Source organism: Schistocerca serialis, chromosome 9, assembly GCF_023864345.2.
Source record: "Schistocerca serialis cubense isolate TAMUIC-IGC-003099 chromosome 9, iqSchSeri2.2, whole genome shotgun sequence".
NCBI classification, from domain to species: Eukaryota; Metazoa; Arthropoda; class Insecta; order Orthoptera; family Acrididae; genus Schistocerca; species Schistocerca serialis.
The window spans coordinates 136,672,193-136,692,639 of record NC_064646.1 but is presented as its reverse complement, the minus strand read 5'-3'; the positions used below and the strand labels follow the sequence as shown (position 1 = coordinate 136,692,639).

General features: G+C 40.6%; 1 protein-coding gene across 1 annotated transcript in view; it reads left to right on the top strand.

The window, feature by feature from the left end:
- LOC126419328 (prenylated Rab acceptor protein 1) overlaps window positions 1–20,447 on the top strand; it is a 58,328-nt gene that overhangs the window by 32,343 nt on the left and 5,538 nt on the right. The window contains exon 3 of the mRNA XM_050086512.1: window positions 12–214. Within this exon, the coding sequence (XP_049942469.1) occupies window positions 12–214 (203 nt within the window). The remainder of the gene's footprint in view (window positions 1–11; window positions 215–20,447) is intronic.

The following is a 20,447-nucleotide window of genomic DNA, read 5'->3' as shown; positions in this document are numbered from 1 at the left end:
TCCGTTGACAGCATTACATCACCATTGTTGTTGTTTGCTGTGGCAGCCAGCCTTGGAGCTGGTTATATCCTTCATCTACGACATGCTGAAGGGAAGAAGCTTACATTGTTGTCACATGAGATACCACTGGCACAACAGTATGGTGTTGTTGCCATTTGTTCCCTGCCTGTTTTCTACTTGGCAGGAGCTGGCGCTGCCCTTTTTTGGGTGCTGGGTAAGTTATTGTATTGCATCGGCATAGTGTTGTAGCAAAATATTTTGAAATTAGTTTCAACCAGTATCCATTAATGTAGTTGTACACTGAGCAAATATGATTATGCTGTAGTCTGTAATTTTAATTATGAGTGAAAATTGAGTGAGTTTACTTATTGAAAGACTTTTTTTTTTAAAGTGAGTGAAACAGGTATCAGCATTTCTAAAATCTTACCTCACATACTTTCAAACACTCTCCTTAAAATTGTATACATAAGTGCATTTACTGAAAAGCTTAAGTAAGTTGTTGAAGAATGCTGTAACCAGACAGTGTTAATTGTATAGTATCGAATAGTGTTTGTGGACGGTTTCTTTCATGTTTGTGATGAGAAGTAAATTTTGTGAGATGAGGTGTGGACTGGAAGAAGGATACAATAATGTATTGGTGGACTTTTCAAGAGATGCTTGTCATTGAAGTACAGTGTCATATAGCTCTTCTTTGAGTACTTCTCCTGGAGTCTTGTAGAAACAGAACTTAGGATAACATACTCAGTCATACCAATCCATGATCACTATCTGTCTTACCTAACTATGATTGCTGTTTATTCCCAATGAAGGTAGGTAGAGAGAGAGAGAGAGAGAGAGAGAGAGAGAGAGAGAGAGAGATCAAGGAAGGTTTAAAGATTTAGGTGAATGAGTAGCACTTTATCTCAAGGTTCAGTTGGTAAATCCATTTTTTATTTCTGATCAGGATGCTGAATAATGATATTGACTTATTGGAATTAATCCTGTGTAACATCTGTTGGTAGAAGGAAGATTGAGGCTGATAGATTTCCTAGCACCAAGTCTTTTGTGGCTGTGTTAAACATTGTTTTACTCACTGACAACAAACTTGCCTGCTTGAACTTCGTCTGCAAAATCTTTGAAAGTGTGACCAATCTAATTTTGAGAGTACACTAAATGTGTTGGTGAGTGCATCAACTTTTTCATAATTTACAAAAGCAAAATGCATTTTATCCAGCATTTGCTGTATGTCAACACAGAAACAAACATTTTGCATTCAATACTTTCTTTTGACTGTGAATTCTTGTAAACAAGGAAAGATCATTGCCATTGAAGGACAAAAATCACCGAAAGCAATTCCTAGTCAGTATTCCCATGCAAATTCCCATTGACATTGAAAAAATAAATAAAATTCACAAAAGCTTCCTTTTATTTTCATAGTGGTTACGTAGTAAAGTGCCAGACTAAAGCTTCAGAGGCCTTGGGTTTGATTCCCAATCAGTTTTCTGATTTTTGTGTGTCATCTCTGATAATGTTTGTTTATATGAAAAATGACGAGTGGTTCGGAGACCATATTAAATTGTTGGTCTCCCCACAACTGGCTGAGTAAGTCAGTTGAAAGTTTGGAGGGTTGAAATTGCATACCACCTCCAGCAGGATCAAGCTCAGTGAAGTACTGCGGTTTTCAAACCATCCTTATGGTTGATGACAGTTTTAACTTTAGTTACCAATATCAAATGGAGGCCTTAAAAGCAGTTCTAAAAGCTATACATTGTTGCAATATCAAATTGCATAGTAGTGTCATATTGCCCTGTTTGAAAATGTGGCACTGAATAAAGAGACAGTTATAGGGACTTTAAATTTTGTTTGTCCTTCCAACTGTTGAGAATTATTTTATTTATTGTATATTTAACAGCTTGGTGACTACTGGTGTGGTACCCATATCCCACATCAAATACAGGTTACACAAACATTTAGAACATGTTTTCATATTTGCGCATAGGATTAACTCTAGGCACAGGCCAATGAGGTATATAGATTGTGTCGTGGAGGGGTGAATAAGAGGCTGATTACCTTAGATGTTTATTCTCTTCAAAGTCATAATCAGCAGGAGCAGCAGAAAGAAAAATTTGGGATGTATGACAGAGTTCTGGTTTTTCACCACTGCTATTTAACTTTTACGTTGAAGAAGGAAGCCCTGTAAGAAATCAGAGAAGACTTTGGGAGATGAATAAAAGTGCAAGCAGTATAGATACTATAATTTAAAAAAAATCTTTCCCTGTTTCATAAATCTCAAAGCTACAGCTTTCCAGATCTGCACTCTCCTCTCCACAAATTGTTTCTGCTCTCTGGATAAGATTTTAACACATCATAGGCTGGTATTATATCCGAGGCAGGGTCACCTGTAAAAGCAGCCATGTATTATACCAGTTCTGCTGTCTATACCAGTTCTGCTGCAGTTTCTGCACAGCATTTTGTGTGGGCACAACTACCACTAGCCGTCCACTTGAATGAATGGTCACTGCTTATCTTTGACCAAGAGCAGAGTTGGCCATCCAGTGGCAGGACATGCTGCTGAATACAACATGCTTGATTTTATTAGCTGCTCCAAAACCCTTGTCATCTAGACCCTTCCCCCCCTCCTGCACCATTTTTGCTGAATTACATAGATGGGAGTTGTCCTTGTAGCATATCCTTCATACCCATAATCAGTCTCCACCAACCCCCTGCCCTCTACATACGTTCTCCCTACCTTAAGATCCTACCACATCTCATCCCTTTTCTCTACTGTCTCCCCTTTCCCGAGGGCATGCAGCTTTACTGTATGATTACATGATGATGGCGTCCTCTTGGGTAAAATATTCCGGAGGTAAAATAGTCCCCCATTCGGATCTCCGGGCGGGGACTACTCAAGAGGATGTCGTTATCAGGAGAAAGAAAACTGGCGTTCTACGGATCGGAGCGTGGAATGTCAGATCCCTTAATCGGGCAGGTAGGTTAGAAAATTTAAAAAGGGAAATGGATAGGTTGAAGTTAGATATAGTGGGAATTAGTGAAGTTCGGTGGCAGGAGGAACAAGACTTCTGGTCAGGTGACTACAGGGTTATAAACACAAAATCAAATAGGGGTAATGCAGGAGTGGGTTTAATAATGAATAGGAAAATAGGAATGCGGGTAAGCTACTACAAACAGCATAGTGAACGCATTATTGTGGCCAAGATAGATACGAAGCCCACACCTACTACAGTAGTACAAGTTTATATGCCAACTAGCTCTGCAGATGACGAAGAAATTGAAGAAATGTATGATGAAATAAAAGAAATTATTCAGATTGTGAAGGGAGACGAAAATTTAATAGTCATGGGTGACTGGAATTCGAGTGTAGGAAAAGGGAGAGAAGGAAACATAGTAGGTGAATATGGATTGGGGGACAGAAATGAAAGAGGAAGCCGCCTGGTAGAATTTTGCACAGAGCACAACATAATCATAACTAACACTTGGTTTAAGAATCATGAAAGAAGGTTGTATACATGGAAGAACCCTGGAGATACTAAAAGGTATCAGATAGATTATATAATGGTAAGACAGAGATTTAGGAACCAGGTTTTAAATTGTAAGACATTTCCAGGGGCAGATGTGGACTCTGACCACAATCTATTGGTTATGACCTGTAGATTAAAACTGAAGAAACTGCAAAAAGGTGGGAATTTAAGGAGATGGGACCTGGATAAACTAAAAGAACCAGAGGTTGTACAGAGATTCAGGGAGAGCATAAGGGAGCAATTGACAGGAATGGGGGAAATAAATACAGTAGAAGAAGAATGGGTAGCTTTGAGGGATGAAGTAGTGAAGGCAGCAGAGGATCAAGTAGGTAAAAAGACGAGGGCTAGTAGAAATCCTTGGGTAACAGAAGAAATATTGAATTTAATTGATGAAAGGAGAAAATATAAAAATGCAGTAAGTGAAACAGGCAAAAAGGAATACAAACGTCTCAAAAATGAGATCGACAGGAAGTGCAAAATGGCTAAGCAGGGATGGCTAGAGGACAAATGTAAGGATGTAGAGGCCTATCTCACTAGGGGTAAGATAGATACCGCCTACAGGAAAATTAAAGAGACCTTTGGAGATAAGAGAACGACTTGTATGAATATCAAGAGTTCAGATGGAAACCCAGTTCTAAGCAAAGAAGGGAAAGCAGAAAGGTGGAAGGAGTATATAGAGGGTCTATACAAGGGCGATGTACTTGAGGACAATATTATGGAAATGGAAGAGGATGTAGATGAAGATGAAATGGGAGATATGATACTGCGTGAAGAGTTTGACAGAGCACTGAAAGACCTGAGTCGAAACAAGGCCCCCGGAGTAGACAATGTTCCATTGGAACTACTGACGGCCGTGGGAGAGCCAGTCCTGACAAAACTCTACCATCTGGTGAGCAAGATGTATGAAACAGGCGAAATACCCTCAGACTTCAAGAAGAATATAATAATTCCAATCCCAAAGAAAGCAGGTGTTGACAGATGTGAAAATTACCGAACTATCAGCTTAATAAGTCACAGCTGCAAAATACTAACACGAATTCTTTACAGACGAATGGAAAAACTAGTAGAAGCCAACCTCGGGGAAGATCAGTTTGGATTCCGTAGAAACACTGGAACACGTGAAGCAATACTGACCTTACGACTTATCTTAGAAGAAAGATTAAGAAAAGGCAAACCTACGTTTCTAGCATTTGTAGACTTAGAGAAAGCTTTTGACAATGTTGACTGGAATACTCTCTTTCAAATTCTAAAGGTGGCAGGGGTAAAATACAGGGAGCGAAAGGCTATTTACAATTTGTACAGAAACCAGATGGCAGTTATAAGGGTCGAGGGACATGAAAGGGAAGCAGTGGTTGGGAAGGGAGTAAGACAGGGTTGTAGCCTCTCCCCGATGTTGTTCAATGTGTATATTGAGCAAGCAGTAAAGGAAACAAAAGAAAAATTCGGAGTAGGTATTAAAATTCATGGAGAAGAAATAAAAACTTTGAGGTTCGCCGATGACATTGTAATTCTGTCAGAGACAGCAAAGGACTTGGAAGAGCAGTTGAATGGAATGGACAGTGTCTTGGAAGGAGGATATAAGATGAACATCAACAAAAGCAAAACAAGGGTAATGGAATGTAGTCTAATTAAGTCGGGTGATGCTGAGGGAATTAGATTAGGAAATGAGGCACTTAAAGTAGTAAAGGAGTTTTGCTATTTGGGGAGCAAAATAACTGATGATGGTCGAAGTAGAGAGGATATAAAATGTAGGCTGGCAATGGCAAGGAAAGCGTTTCTGAAGAAGAGAAATTTGTTAACATCCAGTATTGATTTAAGTGTCAGGAAGTCATTTCTGAAAGTATTCGTATGGAGTGTAGCCATGTATGGAAGTGAAACATGGACGATAAATAGTTTGGACAAGAAGAGAATAGAAGCTTTTGAAATGTGGTGCTACAGAAGAATGCTGAAGATTAGATGGGTAGATCACATAACTAATGAGGAAGTATTGAATAGGATTGGGGAGAAGAGAAGTTTGTGGCACAACTTGACCAGAAGAAGGGATCGGTTGGTGGGACATGTTCTGAGGCATCAAGGGATCACCAATTTAGTATTGGAGGGCAGCGTGGAGGGTAAAAATCGTAAAGGGAGACCAAGAGATGAATACACTAAGCAGATTCAGAAGGATGTAGGTTGCAGTAGGTACTGGGAGATGAAAAAGCTTGCACAGGATAGAGTAGCATGGAGAGCTGCATCAAACCAGTCTCAGGACTGAAGACCACAACAACAACATCCCCTCCTTGGTTCTGTCACCCAACACAGCCCAACCTTCCTCTTCATTTTCAACATGTGCTGCATGAACTCAAAGGTGCTGGTACCTGTGTGTTGCATTCTTATCCTGTAAACCTGCTACATCCCATTGAACAGTCAGCCACTCTTCCCCAATTCTCCCTCCAGCTTCCTACCTCCCTTCTCCCCTTGCCTTCTCCACCCAGCCTAACCCTTCACCCCCTAGAGAAGAGTGTGTGTGTGTGTGTGTGTGTGTGTGTGTGTGTGTGTGTGTGTTTGACACTACACTTCTGCTATTTTTGAGTTGTTAGTTGAGATTATTCATGTGGTGTCATTAAATATGCCCTACACTTGGAACAGAACTAGAAAACATTGGTTGGTTAAACTTCGAATTGTGTATTTGATATGTTAGGAATGCAGAATTAAAAACATAAGTAGCTTATTAATCTGTTTCATGTATTCTAGACTTTCTATCCCTTCAGTTATTCTCATCCGTTGCTCCTTCCATTGTTAAGTTAACTATTTTTGGATGCAAGGATAGATGTCCCAGTAACTTGTCCATTTTTATCGTAAGTGTTTTCCATAGTTCTCTCCACTCGCTCAGCATTTAATGTTGTTTCACTGCAAACAGCTTTCCTTGTTTTTGTCATCCTGTGTAGCCATGCTTCCTATTAGGAGAATTCCTTTACTTCTTGTGTTACCGTGTCATTGAAGTTATGCAAGTCACTGTTGTCCTGTCTACTACTCTTCTTTGCTTTATGTACCCTTAAGGTGTATTCTGCACTAAGTGTGCTTTTCATTTCTCTCAATCACAATAAGTCTTTTAGGACTTCCCCCTCAGGCGTTCAGCATTCATTTGCTGAATACGGGCTTGGCGACCCCGGGGTTCCTGAGCTGGGGACTGGTAAGTGCCACCAGTCCTCTGTCACCGTAAGCTCTGGTCATACTTCAACGACCACCATGTGACACAGCAGTGGAATGTTGTGTTTCAGAGAATGGGGGTCTTGGCTTCACCGCCTGGACCGCAAGGAAGGTACAAACCTCTCTACTAAAAAAAAAATCGCCTGGACCGCAAGGAAGGTACAAACCTCTCTACTAAAAAAAAACTCAAGGTGTGCTATGGGCTGAGGAGGTGAATGGCTGTTGAGGTAAAACAGTCTTTAGTGGGCAACCTCTGGGGGCACCTTCTGCCCCTCAGTTGTATCAGGGTTGCTCAGGCGTGCAGGGCTCTGCCTGGGTCGACGGTTGTTTCCCTAGTGTCTCGTGGGATCCCTATGGAACTGTCTCATGAAACTACTACTCTTGATGGGATGGGTGTACCGTCAGGTAGCACCTACACCCACTCTTCAGTGAGAACTCGGTTGGTCAGTCCTCCCAAAAAGAAGCCTCAGAGTAATAGTAACAGGGCATTAGTGTGTCATAACACTTTCGTTGTAATCAAGCGAAACGGGGGAAGCTTTGAGACAATATCCCCTTTCTATATTCACAAGGCATTGGAAGGTATTGCTGGGTCTCTGAAAAGTGACAAATGACTTCGTAAATGAACGCTTTGAGTTGAAATCGCTAATTCCAAACAAATATCTAAGCTTCTGGGATGTAAGACCTTAGGTGACTACCCGGTCGAGGCTGAATTGCATAACACCCTTAACTATAGTAAGGGCGTGGTTACCTGCTCCGATATAATGGAAGTGGACCCTGCGGAGTTACGTGAAGAATGTAAGAATGTGGGCATCACAGAGGTGCAGAATTATATGAGGAGAGTCAACGGCAAATTGGAAAAGTCGGCAACGTGTATTCTAATGTTTAGTATTCCTGAATTACCAGAACATATCCTTGCAGGCTATATCCACCTTAAGGTTCACCTATTTGTTCCTAACCCCATGCAATGCTACAAATGTCACATATTTGGCCATACCATTATGGGATGTAACGGGAAGGCTACCTATGGCAATTGTGGAGGCTCCACTCAATAGTCAGGGACTTCGTGTAAACTTCCCCCTAAATGTGTAAACTCCTCTGGGGATCACCCAGTGTGGAGCAGAAAGTGTGGGGTTTACAATGAGGAAAAGAAAATACGAGAGTTGAAAGTAAAGAGACGCATACCCTATGGTGAAGCTAAAAAGGCTTACAAAGCCATGCAACCACCGGTTTTTGCTACTTTTTTGCATCGGCCCTTAAGACATCAATTGCTAAGTGTGATGCCGCCACACAAACTCAGATCACAGATTCGAGTACGAGCACGTGCACTTGTCGATGTACCTGTGGGGGAAACGCTCCACTTGCAACTGATCAGAAGCCATCAGCAGTAGGCTTACCACCTAAGCCACATACCACTCCCCAACATCAGAAACCAACTAAGCCATCCCCACAACCCAGGCAGCCGCCTCCTCCTGTCAGTAAAGACAAACGTCCTTTGAAGGTAGTTTTAAGTCCAAGAAAGTGGTAGGTAAACCTTCGGATCGACGATCTCTCTCACTTTCTGATGGCAACTATGCTCTTGAGGATATGGACTTCCAATCGGAGGAACCAGAGAGCATGGAACTGGCTAATGTTCCCCCTGACCTCCCCAGTAAATCACCGCTTCCTAGGGAGAAAGAAAAGAACCACCATCACTAACCAATGGCTTCCATAGGGACTTCTGTGTTGCAGTGGAATTTGAATGAATATCGCTCAATATTGCAAGAATTGCAGCTGCTGGTCCAGGACACACCTTGCTGCATCTGCTTACAAGAGACACATCTTAAAGTCACAGACATATCTGCATTACAGGGTTACCACATACACAGGAAGGACGATACTACTGGAGACAGGGCTAAAGGTGGAGTGGCTATTTTCATTGATGACAGATTCCACTCCTCTCCTGTCCCTCTTACCATGACCATGCAACAATTGCTGTGAAAGTTCTCGCACCCTTTACTATCACAGTGCGTTCGTCGTACCTACCCCCCCCCCCCCCCCCCCCCCCCTCATGACGCTTTGGATGCGAATGCACTGGCAGACCTCTCCAGGCACTCCCACGCCCATTCCTCCGTGTGGGGGACTTCAGTGCCCACAATTTGCTGTGGGGCTCAGCTACTACTTGCTCCAGGGGTCAGATGATCGAGCAGTTGTCCATTCTGAGAATATCTGCCTTCTGAACGCAGGTCATATGACTCACTTTTCCACAGCTACAGGATCTTTTTCAGCTGTTGACATTTGTTTTTGTTCCCCAGCTATTGCAGACTCAGTTCAGTGGGAAGTGGCTCCAGATTTACATTCTAGTCACCACTTCCAAGTGTGGATTCGTCTGCCACCTAGGACAGTGGCCAGCAGGAGACCACACAGGTGGCTGATACAAAGAGCAAATTGGTTACAGTACAGTCAACAGGCTATTTTTGAACTAAAGGACTGTGCCCAGGAGGGAGAGGCCCGTATCACTCATGAGATGCAAAAGGCTTCCACAGAGTCCATCCCCAAGTCTAGTAACCACCTCAGACGACGTCCTGTACCTTGGTGGAATGACGACTGTCAGTTGACAATCAGGGCCAGACCGACACCTCTGCGGAACTTCAAACAGTGTCCAACTAAAGACAATCTTCATGCATTTAGGTGTGCAAGAGCACATGCTAGACAAGTGATCAAAGAACAGAAAAGGGCTTCCTGGAGAGAATTCACGACTTGCATGAATCGGTCCACTTCCACTGCACATGTTTGGAATCAATAAGACGGATTTCAGGCAAGGGTAGTCCACATCCCCTTACAGCCTCGTCAAATAATGGGGTCTTGGTGGACACGCCAGACGACATGGCTCATGTTTTAGCTGAACACTTCTTTACTGTTGCTAAGTCATCCAGACAAGCTCCTGCTGTTCAGGTATTCCGTCGGACTGCAGGGGGGAGGAAGCTCAACTTCTTCTCATGTAATGAAGAAGTCTACATTCTTCATGTGGGAACTGGAATCAGCTTTATCTGCAGCCAGAGACACTGCTCCAGGGCCTGATGAGATCCATTATACCGTGCTTCGTCATCTCTGCCCTGAAGCGAAAGGTCAGCTCCTCTCTTGTTTCAATCAGATCTGGTTTGATAGACAGTACTCCATGACTTGGAAGGAGGCGATATTAATTCTATTCTGGAAACCAGGCAAGGACTGCACCCCTAACAGTTATCGGAGTATCGCCCTTATCAGTTGTATGGAAAAGACTCTTGAACGCAAGCTCAACTGCCGCCTTGTCTGGCTGCTCGAATCCCGAGATCACCTGAGCCGCTCCCAGTGCGGTTTCAGGCACTACTGTTCCACTCTTGACAACTTAATTCTACTGGAGACTGCGATACAGGCATCCTTCTTACATTGAAACTATTTAGTTCGTGTGTTTTTTGACCTTGAAAAAGCATACGACACTACTTGGGGGTACAACATCCTTCGCCAAATTCATGAATGGGAACTAAGTGGACGCCTGCCGCTTCTGAGCCAATCCTTTCTCGAGGACCAGCGTTTTCATTATCGCATTGGTAATGCCATGTCTGATTGCTTTGTTCAGGAGAATAGTGTGCCCCAGGGCAGTGTCCTCAGTGTCACATTGTTTGCCATCGCTATCAATGGCATTTCCTCCGCAATCAGGAGCCCTGTCAAATGCTCTTTGTTTGTGGGTGATTTTGCAGTCTTCTACTCTTCCTCTGACCTTACGACAACAAGAAGTCAGCTACGGCTGACCATTAGGAGGCTGGAAACCTGGGCCCAGACAACTGATTTTCGGTTCTCCTCTGAGAAGACTGTGTGTGTCAATTTTAATCGTGCTCATCAGAGTTTTAACCAACCAGAGCTTACAATGGGGGGTGGTATTTTACATTTTCAGACACTGTTCACTTTTTGGGTTTATTATTTGACTCGAAATTAACATGGCTCCCACACCTGAAAGACCTACGAACAAAGGGCTTCCAGCCCAGTTCAGAGTCTGTGTGCAGAGGCTGATGAGCCACCACTCCAGATTCGGCGAAGTATCCTTTAGGCTTGACAGGCACTGAAAATCTCAACATCATCTCAGTCTTTGGAACTTAGTTCAGTGATCCAACTCCCCTTCGAGTGACTGTCCAGGAATCGGCTTCAAGCGACCCAGTCATTTGGTATACATGCAATGGACTGTCTCGTGGACTTGGAGCTCTCGGGCATGAAAATACACACCCAGGGATGGAATGCACTGCCGCCTTGCTGTCTTCAGAGGCCCAAAGTGATTTTAAGCTTGATACAGTACACGAAAACTTGTACTCCAGATCTGGTTTTTACAACTCTGTTTTTGTGTATTTTAAGTATGTACCATAGTTTTATTGTTATTTATACAGACGGAGAATGCTCTCGGTTGTTCTGTGGTTTTACCTGATAGGGTTTTTAAAGTGCATCTTCCAGAACAATTTACAACTTATGATGCGGAGTTATATGGCATTCTGATAGCACTGGAGAGTGTTCACAGACATCACCATATGAGTTTTCTTGTCCGTTCAGGCTCTCTTAGTGCACTGCAAGCACTTCACCAAATGTATCCAGTAGACCTGCTGATTCAGCTCATCCATGACCCCTTACAGCGGCTCCAATGCCTTGGCAAGGAGGTGATCTTTTGCTGGGTACCTAGGCACATTGGGATACAGGGTAACGACATGGCTAACAAAGCTACCAAGGAAGCATGTTTGGATGGTGCTGTCCATCAATGTCCCATCCCGTTGCACGCCATTATCTCATTTTCTGACAGATGCGTCATGTGTCAGTGGGAGACTGAATGGTTGCAGGTGTCAGACAGCGAACTTGGCAGACTTTGTGTCAGCCTCGCCTCTGGAAGGAGGTTTTGCCTACCAGACTGCGCATCGGGCATAGCCCTTCCACACATGCTTCCTCGTCCAGCAGGAGGATCCACCTTTCTGTGAAGTTTGTGATATGCTGCTTTCAGTTCAGCATATTGTGGTTATTTGTGTCCTGTATACTGATATTAAGGAAGCACTGTCAGGCCTCATCCCTGAACTGGTGGGGAAGGGTGGCAGACTTTAGTACATTACAAACTGCTTCGCATGTGGGGACAGCCTTCGTCCCCACCCATGAGATTTCATGTTGACTTTTCATCAGGGCACTGATGAACATGATGTCAAGTGCCCCCTCAGCCCGAATAATAATAATAATAATCATCATCATCTTTAAGGACTTCCTTACTTTTGATTAGAAGGGATATTTCATCTGAAAATATTAAACATCTACATCTGTATACATAATCCAATGAAAATAACCAATTTTTGAAAATAAAATGTAGTTGGCTAGATAAAAAATGTACTCAGCAAGTGGTGACAGGAGAAGATATACATACAGCATAAGTAAATGTGCAAACTTTTGGAGCCAGTGGCTCCTTCTTCTGGCAGAAGGGTTGAAGGGAAAGGAAGAGGGATGAAGAAAAAGGACTGATGATTTTTAGGAAATGAGGAGAGTTTGGAAAAGTTACCTAGAAGCCCAGATGGACGAATGGATGGAGAGGGTTGTATGGGCGCACGACGGTGAGGTCTGCAGCACCCGCTCAGTAACTGATTCAGACGAGTGTCAAGAAAAGACTCAGAACAGTAAGATAAAACAGAATGTAAAACACAGGTAACAAGGTTGGAAAAATATGGGCCTACCCACACCAAAGTGTGGGACGAAGCATGCCACCAGCAGTAAAACACAGACAACACAGGAAGAAAGTGGTAGAGGGAGCTAAAACAATATAGTAGATGGAAGTGGCTGGCTGACGCAAGGAAAAAGGGAGGAGCCAGCCACTGTGCAATACACCAAAACCTCCAGCCTAAAAGTTTAGGCCAGAGTCCAGACACATCACAAAACTTTAAAACCCTAGACACACACGTCTCATCATTAGCTAAAACACAGGGCAGATGCCCATCAACTTGTGCCTCTGCCCTTGCATCACGGTAAGCCCAGGTCACAGGAGACTTCATGGATGGGTTGAGAAGGAAAGACTCTTTCCTTCTCAGCCTGTCCAGTAAGTCTCCCCTGACCCATGTTCTGGGCAACTTTCCTGAACTCTCCACTTTCCAGACCCTCACCAGTCCTTTTTCTTTATCCCTCTTCTTTCCCCTCAACTCTTCTGACAGAAGAAGGTGTCACTAACTCCGAAATCTTGCACATTTATTTAAGTTTCATATATGTTTTTCTCCCACTGCTTTGTGAGTAGACTTTTTATCTATCCAGTTATACATATACTCTGCAAGCTGTCATATGGTGTACAGTGGAGTGTACCTCGTACCACTGTTTGTCATATCCTGTCTTGTTCCACTCACAAATAGGATGAAGGAAAAATTACTGTCTATGTGCCTCTGTATGAGCCCCAGTTTCTCTTATCTTATCTTCGTGGTCCTTATATAAAATGTATGTTGGCAGCAGTAGTATCGTTCACTGTCAAATGCTAGTTATCTAAATTTTCTCAATAGTGTTTCAGGAAAAGAACTTAGTCTTCCCTCCAGGGATTCTAATTTGAGTTTACGAAACATCCTCATAATATTCATGTGTTGATCGAACCTGCAGTTAACAAAACTAGCAGCATGTCTCTGAATTGCTTCAATGTCACCCTTAAATCCAACCTGGTGGGGATCGCAAACACTTGAGCATGACTCAAGAATGAGTTGCACTAGTATTCTGTACGTGATCTCCTTTAGGAATACGGAATGTGCTTGTTGCCCTTAATCCATGGTTAACAGTATATCTTGTGAGAGTAGGGCAACTGAATTGTGCACAAGTGATGCTTTTTAAATCCATGCTGATATGTGGTTTGGGGCTTTCCTGTCTCAAGGAAATTTGTTATGTATGAACTCAGAATATGTTCAAGAATTCTGCAGCAAATTGATATTAAAGATATTGATCTGTAATTTTGTTGGCCTGTTCTTTAGCCTTCTTATATGCAGGAGTCACAGCATTACTATCCCTTTCCCTTGGACTTTCATTGCTCTTACAAAAATTGTATCCAACTCCTTTATTGCTTCTTTGACATAGATATTGAACAATAATTGTGACAAGCTCTATCCCTGCCTTTAGACATTAATGTTAACTTGTCTTCCCTGGTCTTTCACTTTTAATACTCATGTGTGGCTATTGTAGATTATTCATCTGTCTCTGTTCATTAGATCCATTCATCTTAGAACTGCGAACATCTTCGTCCACGTCACATTTTCAAAACTTTCCCTGGGTCCACAGATTACAGGAATATGTGTTGATTTTCCTTCCATACTAAGTGCAAGGTCAGAGTTGCGTCTCTCGTACCTTTGCCATTTCTGAAAATAAACTGATCTTCATCCAGTAAGTCTTCAATGTTATTCATATTATTCTGTATATTATTCAGGTCAGCAGTTTACAAGTGTTGCTTGTCAAACTGACTGTCCAGTAGTTTCACATTTGCCTGGTTGTGCCTTCTTTGGTATGTGACACTAACACTTTTCTGGAAATGCACAGTCATTCATCAAAAAAATTCTTCTGGGCTATTGACCACATTGTCCAAATATAAAATTGTCCAGTGTTTTGGCCACTGTTGCAAATGGGCTTCTTAAGGGCCTTGAGCCACTAAGCACAAAGCTCTGAGGAAGGATGTTATGTATTGACAACACGGTAAACAGCCCAAAAGAATTTTAGTGACAGTGACAATGGCCACCTGAAACCTATGCTTACAGGTATGTCACCTGTTTAATGGAATTTTGACACCAACTGAAATAAGCACATAGTTCCACTTGTTTTGTAAATAAAGCCACCTTTTCTTGCTGCAGCTTTATTTTTGCCTACAATGATACATTTGTTATTTTTTAGATTATCAATGTACATTGCATTTTTTATGTAAATAAGTAATTACTTTGTTGTCTGTGATCTGTGTTTCCTCTCATGTGATATGGAGATTACACTACCATTTTATTTCCGAATCATAAGCACAATTTTATATTCTTAACTTTTTCATATTGTTCACCATGTTTCTCCTTCTTTTTTGTGGTGTACTATTATTCTTTTGCCACTAGATATAACTATTTGTTCAAACACTGTGCTTTTAACTACGTAAAGATTTTTAACTTCATTGTGTATTCCTCGTCTTTGGTTTGTTTACCTACAGGTTGCCAACCTAACAAAGTATATGTTCAAAACCAACTTCTGTTCATGATGTTAATCTGTGTGTGTGTGTGTGTGTGTGTGTGTGTGTGTGTGTGTGTGTGTGTGTGTGTGTGTGTGTGATTTGACTTTTGGTTTCAAGGTTCTGTGGAGGGGTTCGTGGATAAATGAGTGGAAAGGTGTTGGGTGGTATTATTATTATTATTATTATTATGTGTCAACCAATTCAAAAAACTCCAGTCACAACACAGTACCTTTACACACAACCAAGAAAAATATACACACAAATTCTACCCAAGATCAGTGAACCTTACAGACACACAATTAAACAGTAAAGAAAGACAGATGTTGGAGAAATGATTAAAATACAATGTAAATTCAGAAATAGATGAAGATTACATAGAAAATCTAATTATAGAAGCAGAAAGTTTTTTGACAAGGGAAGATAGGAATGAAAACAGGAGTGTCAATATATTAGACTAACTAGAGAACTAGTAAAAAAAGAAATCCTTAATATAATAACCAGTATAAAAACACAACGCCACAAAAACAACAAAAAACAGAATCTTAAACACCCAGGAAACTTAGGAGAAAACTTCAAAATGAAAATGTTATCATTTCAAAAGCAGACAAGGGGAACAAAATGGTACTAATAAACAAAGAACAATATATTGAAAAAAAACACAAGAATTCATTATACCAAATAACATTACGAAATTAAAATCAGTCCTAACAAGCAGATTCCTGACAAAACTAAAAAACAGTCTGAAAAATACAGAGATCATACTGGATTGTTGTGGTCTTCAGTCCAGAGACGGGTTTGATGCAGGTCTCCATGCTGCTATATCCTGTGCAAGTTTCTTCATCTCAGAGTATCTACTGCAACCGAAATCCTTCTGAATCTGCTTAGTGTATTCATCTCTTGGTCTCCCTCTGCAATTTTTACTCTCCCCACTTCTGTCCAATACTGAATTGGTGATTCCTTAATGCCTCAGAACGTGTCGCACCAATCGATCCCTTCTTTTAGTCAGGTTGTCCCACAAATTCCTCTTCTCCCCAGTACTCTCCACTACCTCCTCATTAGTTTGTGATCTACCCATCTAATCTTCAGCATTCTTCTGTAACACCATGTTTCAAAAGCTTCTATTCTCTTCTTGTCTAAACTATTTATCATCCATGTTTCACTTTCATACATGGCTACATTCCATACAAATAGTTTCAGAAAAGACTTCCTGACATTTAAATCTATACTCGATGTTAACAAATTTCTCTTCTTCAGAAACGCTTTCCTTGCCATAGCCAGTCTACATTTTATATCCTCCCTACTTCCACCATCTAACAACCCTACCACAACAAAGGTCAAAATTTTATAACGATTGTGGTGTTGCTCACACTGCTAAATACTGCATTTTCGGGCAACAGCAGTCATATTATGTGGCAGGTGTCATTAGAGCACAGTTAATAGTCATTTCATGTAATAATGAAAAAACTATGCACTCATCTTTTTGTGTTTCCCACGCTGGTCTTGTCGTAAAATCATGGCTCAATTGTTGAAAATCGAGGTGGTTATGATTCCAAGCTCAGATGCAAAGAGGCCTAGGTTTTATTCTGCCATATTCAAAAGTTTTGTAGATGCGCTTCACAAATCATTCTTCAAGATTACACTTTTGCAGGACAATGGTGATGTTAAAAAAGCAATCAGCACTCCGAATTTAAGTTACACTTCCTTTTAATTGCAATATCATGTAAACACTAAACATCGCTGCACAATACAAAACATACTTGAAAACCTCTTCCTCACAGTCACTGTTAAAGTTCACATTTTGTAAGCTGATTACGTTATGCGTCTTTCCAACATGACGTCCAACACTTGACTTTCTCAAGCTCCAACTCTCTAACAAGTTAACAACTATCTAACTAATAATCGCTTATGCGCCCAAAAATCAGAGTTACAAGTATGTCAAAGGTCATAGTGACAAAAAAAAAGAATACACATAAGAATAATATCATTGCAATATAAACATATTGATGTATCACAAATGAAATAAAATCTGAATGTTGTCTCAGAAATATGTCAACTACTTTGCAGAAACCCAGTAGAATATTACTGGTATCGAGAGGTTCAGGTGAGGTGCCGTAATGGTTGCATAATTCAAGTACCATTACAACCATCACTAGTTATTTTGCTCCCTATATAGCAAAACTCACTCCCTTCTCAACCACTGCTTCCCATTCACATCCCTCGACTCTTACAACTGCCATCTGGTTTCTGTACAAATTGTAAATAGCCTTTTGCTCTCTGTATTTTACCACTGCCACCTTCAGAATTTGAAAGAGAGTATTCCAGTCAACATTGTCAAAAGCTTTCTCTAAGTCTACAAATGCTAGAAACTAGGTTTGCCTTTCCTTAATCTGTCTTCTAAGATAAGTCGTAGGGTCAGTATTGCCTTGCGTGTTCCAACATTTCTATGGAATCCAAACTAATCTTCCCCAAGGTTGGCTTCTAGCAGTTTTTCAGTTTTTCCAATTGTCAGTAAAGAATTCGTGTTAGTATTTTGCACCTGTGACATTAAACTGATAGTTCGATAATTTTCACACCTTTCAACATCCTTTTCTTAGGGATTTGAATTATTATATTCTTCTTGAAGTCGGAGGGTATTTCGCCTGTCTCGTACATCTTGCTCACCAGATGGAAGAGTTTTCTCATGGCTGACTCTCCCAAGGCTATCAGTAGTTCTAATGGAATGTTGTCTACTTCCGGGGCCTTTTTTTGACTTAGGTTTTTCAGTGCTCTGTCAAATTCTTCACACAGTATCATATCTCCCATTTCATCTTCATCTACATCCTCTTCCAGTTCCATAATATTGCCCTCAGGTACATCACCCTTGTATAGCTCCTCTATATACTCTCTTCTTTGCTTAGGACTGGTTATCCATCTGAGCTCTTGATATTTGTATAGGATCATACTGGATAACATAGAGAAAAGAGAGTTGACACAAATTAATCCCACCCCACCTGTCCTCTGAAGTCAACCAAAGATCCACAAACTGAATCTTCCTGTGAGACCAATACTGGATTTCAGAAAATTCCCCACTTACAAGCTTTCAGGAGACATCTTAAAATTACTGTCTGAAAATTTCAAAGTACAAGTAGACAGAACCATTAAAAACACTACACAGCTAATATAACAAATAAAAGATGTAAAAATCCCAGGCACAATAACACTCCTCTCATTTGATTTAGAAAGCATGTATTCCAACATACTAGTACCAGAAATGATAGAAATCATAGATAAGCACCTGAAAACTTATAGTTAACTCCCTGATGAACAGATTAAGAAAATACACGCATTAATAAAGCTCGTAAGAGAACAAAATTATTTCCAGTTCAATAACGAATTTTATTTACAAGAAGATGGATTACCAATGGGGTCCCCAATTTCAGGAGTCTTAGCAAATATTTTTATAAACTACATTGAACAGACCATTTTCACAAAAATAGTAACAAAAGAATACAACATATTATATTGGTTCAGGTACATGGATGACATCCTTTGCTTAATAGATGAACCACACACAAAATTTGAAAAACTACATACTGACATCAGCAAGGTACATAAAAATATAAAATGCATTATTGAAAGAGAACAGAATAACCAAATTAACTTTCTGGATATAAAAATCAAAAAACAATACCACAAGCATATGTTTGAAATTTACCGTAAACCAACAGCAACATAATCATTCCCCAATCCTCGAACCACCCACACTCACAAAAGCAAGCAGCACTTCAACACATGCTCCCAACACAGGCCACTCACTAAAGAAAACCACAAAAAAGAACTGGTCGTAATAATGCAGATAGCACAAAACAATGGTTACGATAGTAACATTGTCACAAAGCTAAACAACAAAATTAAAAGTAAAATAAAAGCAGCAGAACCAGACAGAAACATGCAGTACCATAACAACTACATAGAATAATCAGAAAAAGATTAAAGAAAACACAATATGATACACAATGCTATACAAATACAAATATAAAATCACCAACATTTTCAAAAGACAGGGAATAAAGATGGCATACACAACAGACAGTTCTTTCCAAAAATACACCCTAAAACTGACAAAAAACAGACATATACCAGAAAGCAGGTATATATCAACTACAGTGTAACACTTGAGAAGGCAGAAACATAAGACAAATAGGTAAAACATTTGATGTCCGATACAAAGAACACATCAGAACCTGGAAGTATGGGACAAACCACTTCAAATTTGCAGAGCACCAACTAACGCTGGAAGAAAATTACCACACGCAGTAAAGGAAAGCAGAAAGGAAAACCCTGTTGAATGATCAAGTACACATGCCAAACGATTCATTGTTTACACTAATAGATAAAATAATGGAATAACACTCCCAAAGAGGATGGATGTAGTAATAATAATAAAATAATAATAATAATACCATCCAGTATAACAACAACACCACCCAACACCTTTTCACTCACTAATCCATGAACCCCTCCACATAACACTGAAACCACAAGTCAAATCAGCTGTCACCAAAGCTTTCAACACTCTCTAACAGTTATTACATTCATATTCAACACTCTACAACTCAAACCACCAACCCCCCCCCCCCTTCCACTCCCCTTTACACACACACACACACACACACACACACACACACACACACACACACACACACACAGAGAGAGAGAGAGAGAGAGAGAGAGAGAGAGAGAGAGAGAGAGAGAAGTTGGTTTTGAACATACACATCGGTAGGCTGGCAACATGTGGGTAACAAACCAAAGAGAAGGAAACACACAATAAAGTTAAAAATCTTTACATAGTTAAAAGCACAGTGTCTGAACAAATAGCTAAATCTGCCAGCACAAGACTGAATAATAGTACACCACAAAAAAGGAGAAACATGGTGAACAGTATGAAAAAGTACAGAATACAGAATTGTGCTTATGTTTTGGAAATAAAATGGTAATGCGACCTTCAGACCAGATGAGAGGAAACACAGATCACAAAAAACTGTAAGTAATTACTTATTTACATAAAAAAATGTGACATGAACTGTTTGATAATCTAAAATAACAAAACTTTATTGTTATAAATCCCACTGAATATGCCTTAGAGCAAGAAAAAGGTGAAACACATCTGGGAAAAATGAATTAAGTTGCAGGACAAAAAAGCAGTTTTATTTACAAAAAGAGTATTTCTGTGCTTGCTGCGGAGGATGGTCATGCTAACAAGCTTGTTAAGCAGATAGTTCCTCCACTCTCCAAAGGTTTCAATAATGCCAAAGGTACACATTGACTGTTACCAGCTTCTCCATAATATAGACCATCAGTCTACTCCTGCTACGTGTCTGCTTTTTCTTCTGCAATTAAGAAAGGTTTCCCATCGACATGTCATAATGAACACATTTACATTTTACTTCCTGTAGGTGAAGCTAAGTTTTCCTACCATCATTTCTTTCTCAACGTATTTACATGTTTCTATCATCCATTTTGATTTAGCTAGTTCATACTTCCTGTTCATTTCATTCCTAAGCAGCCTT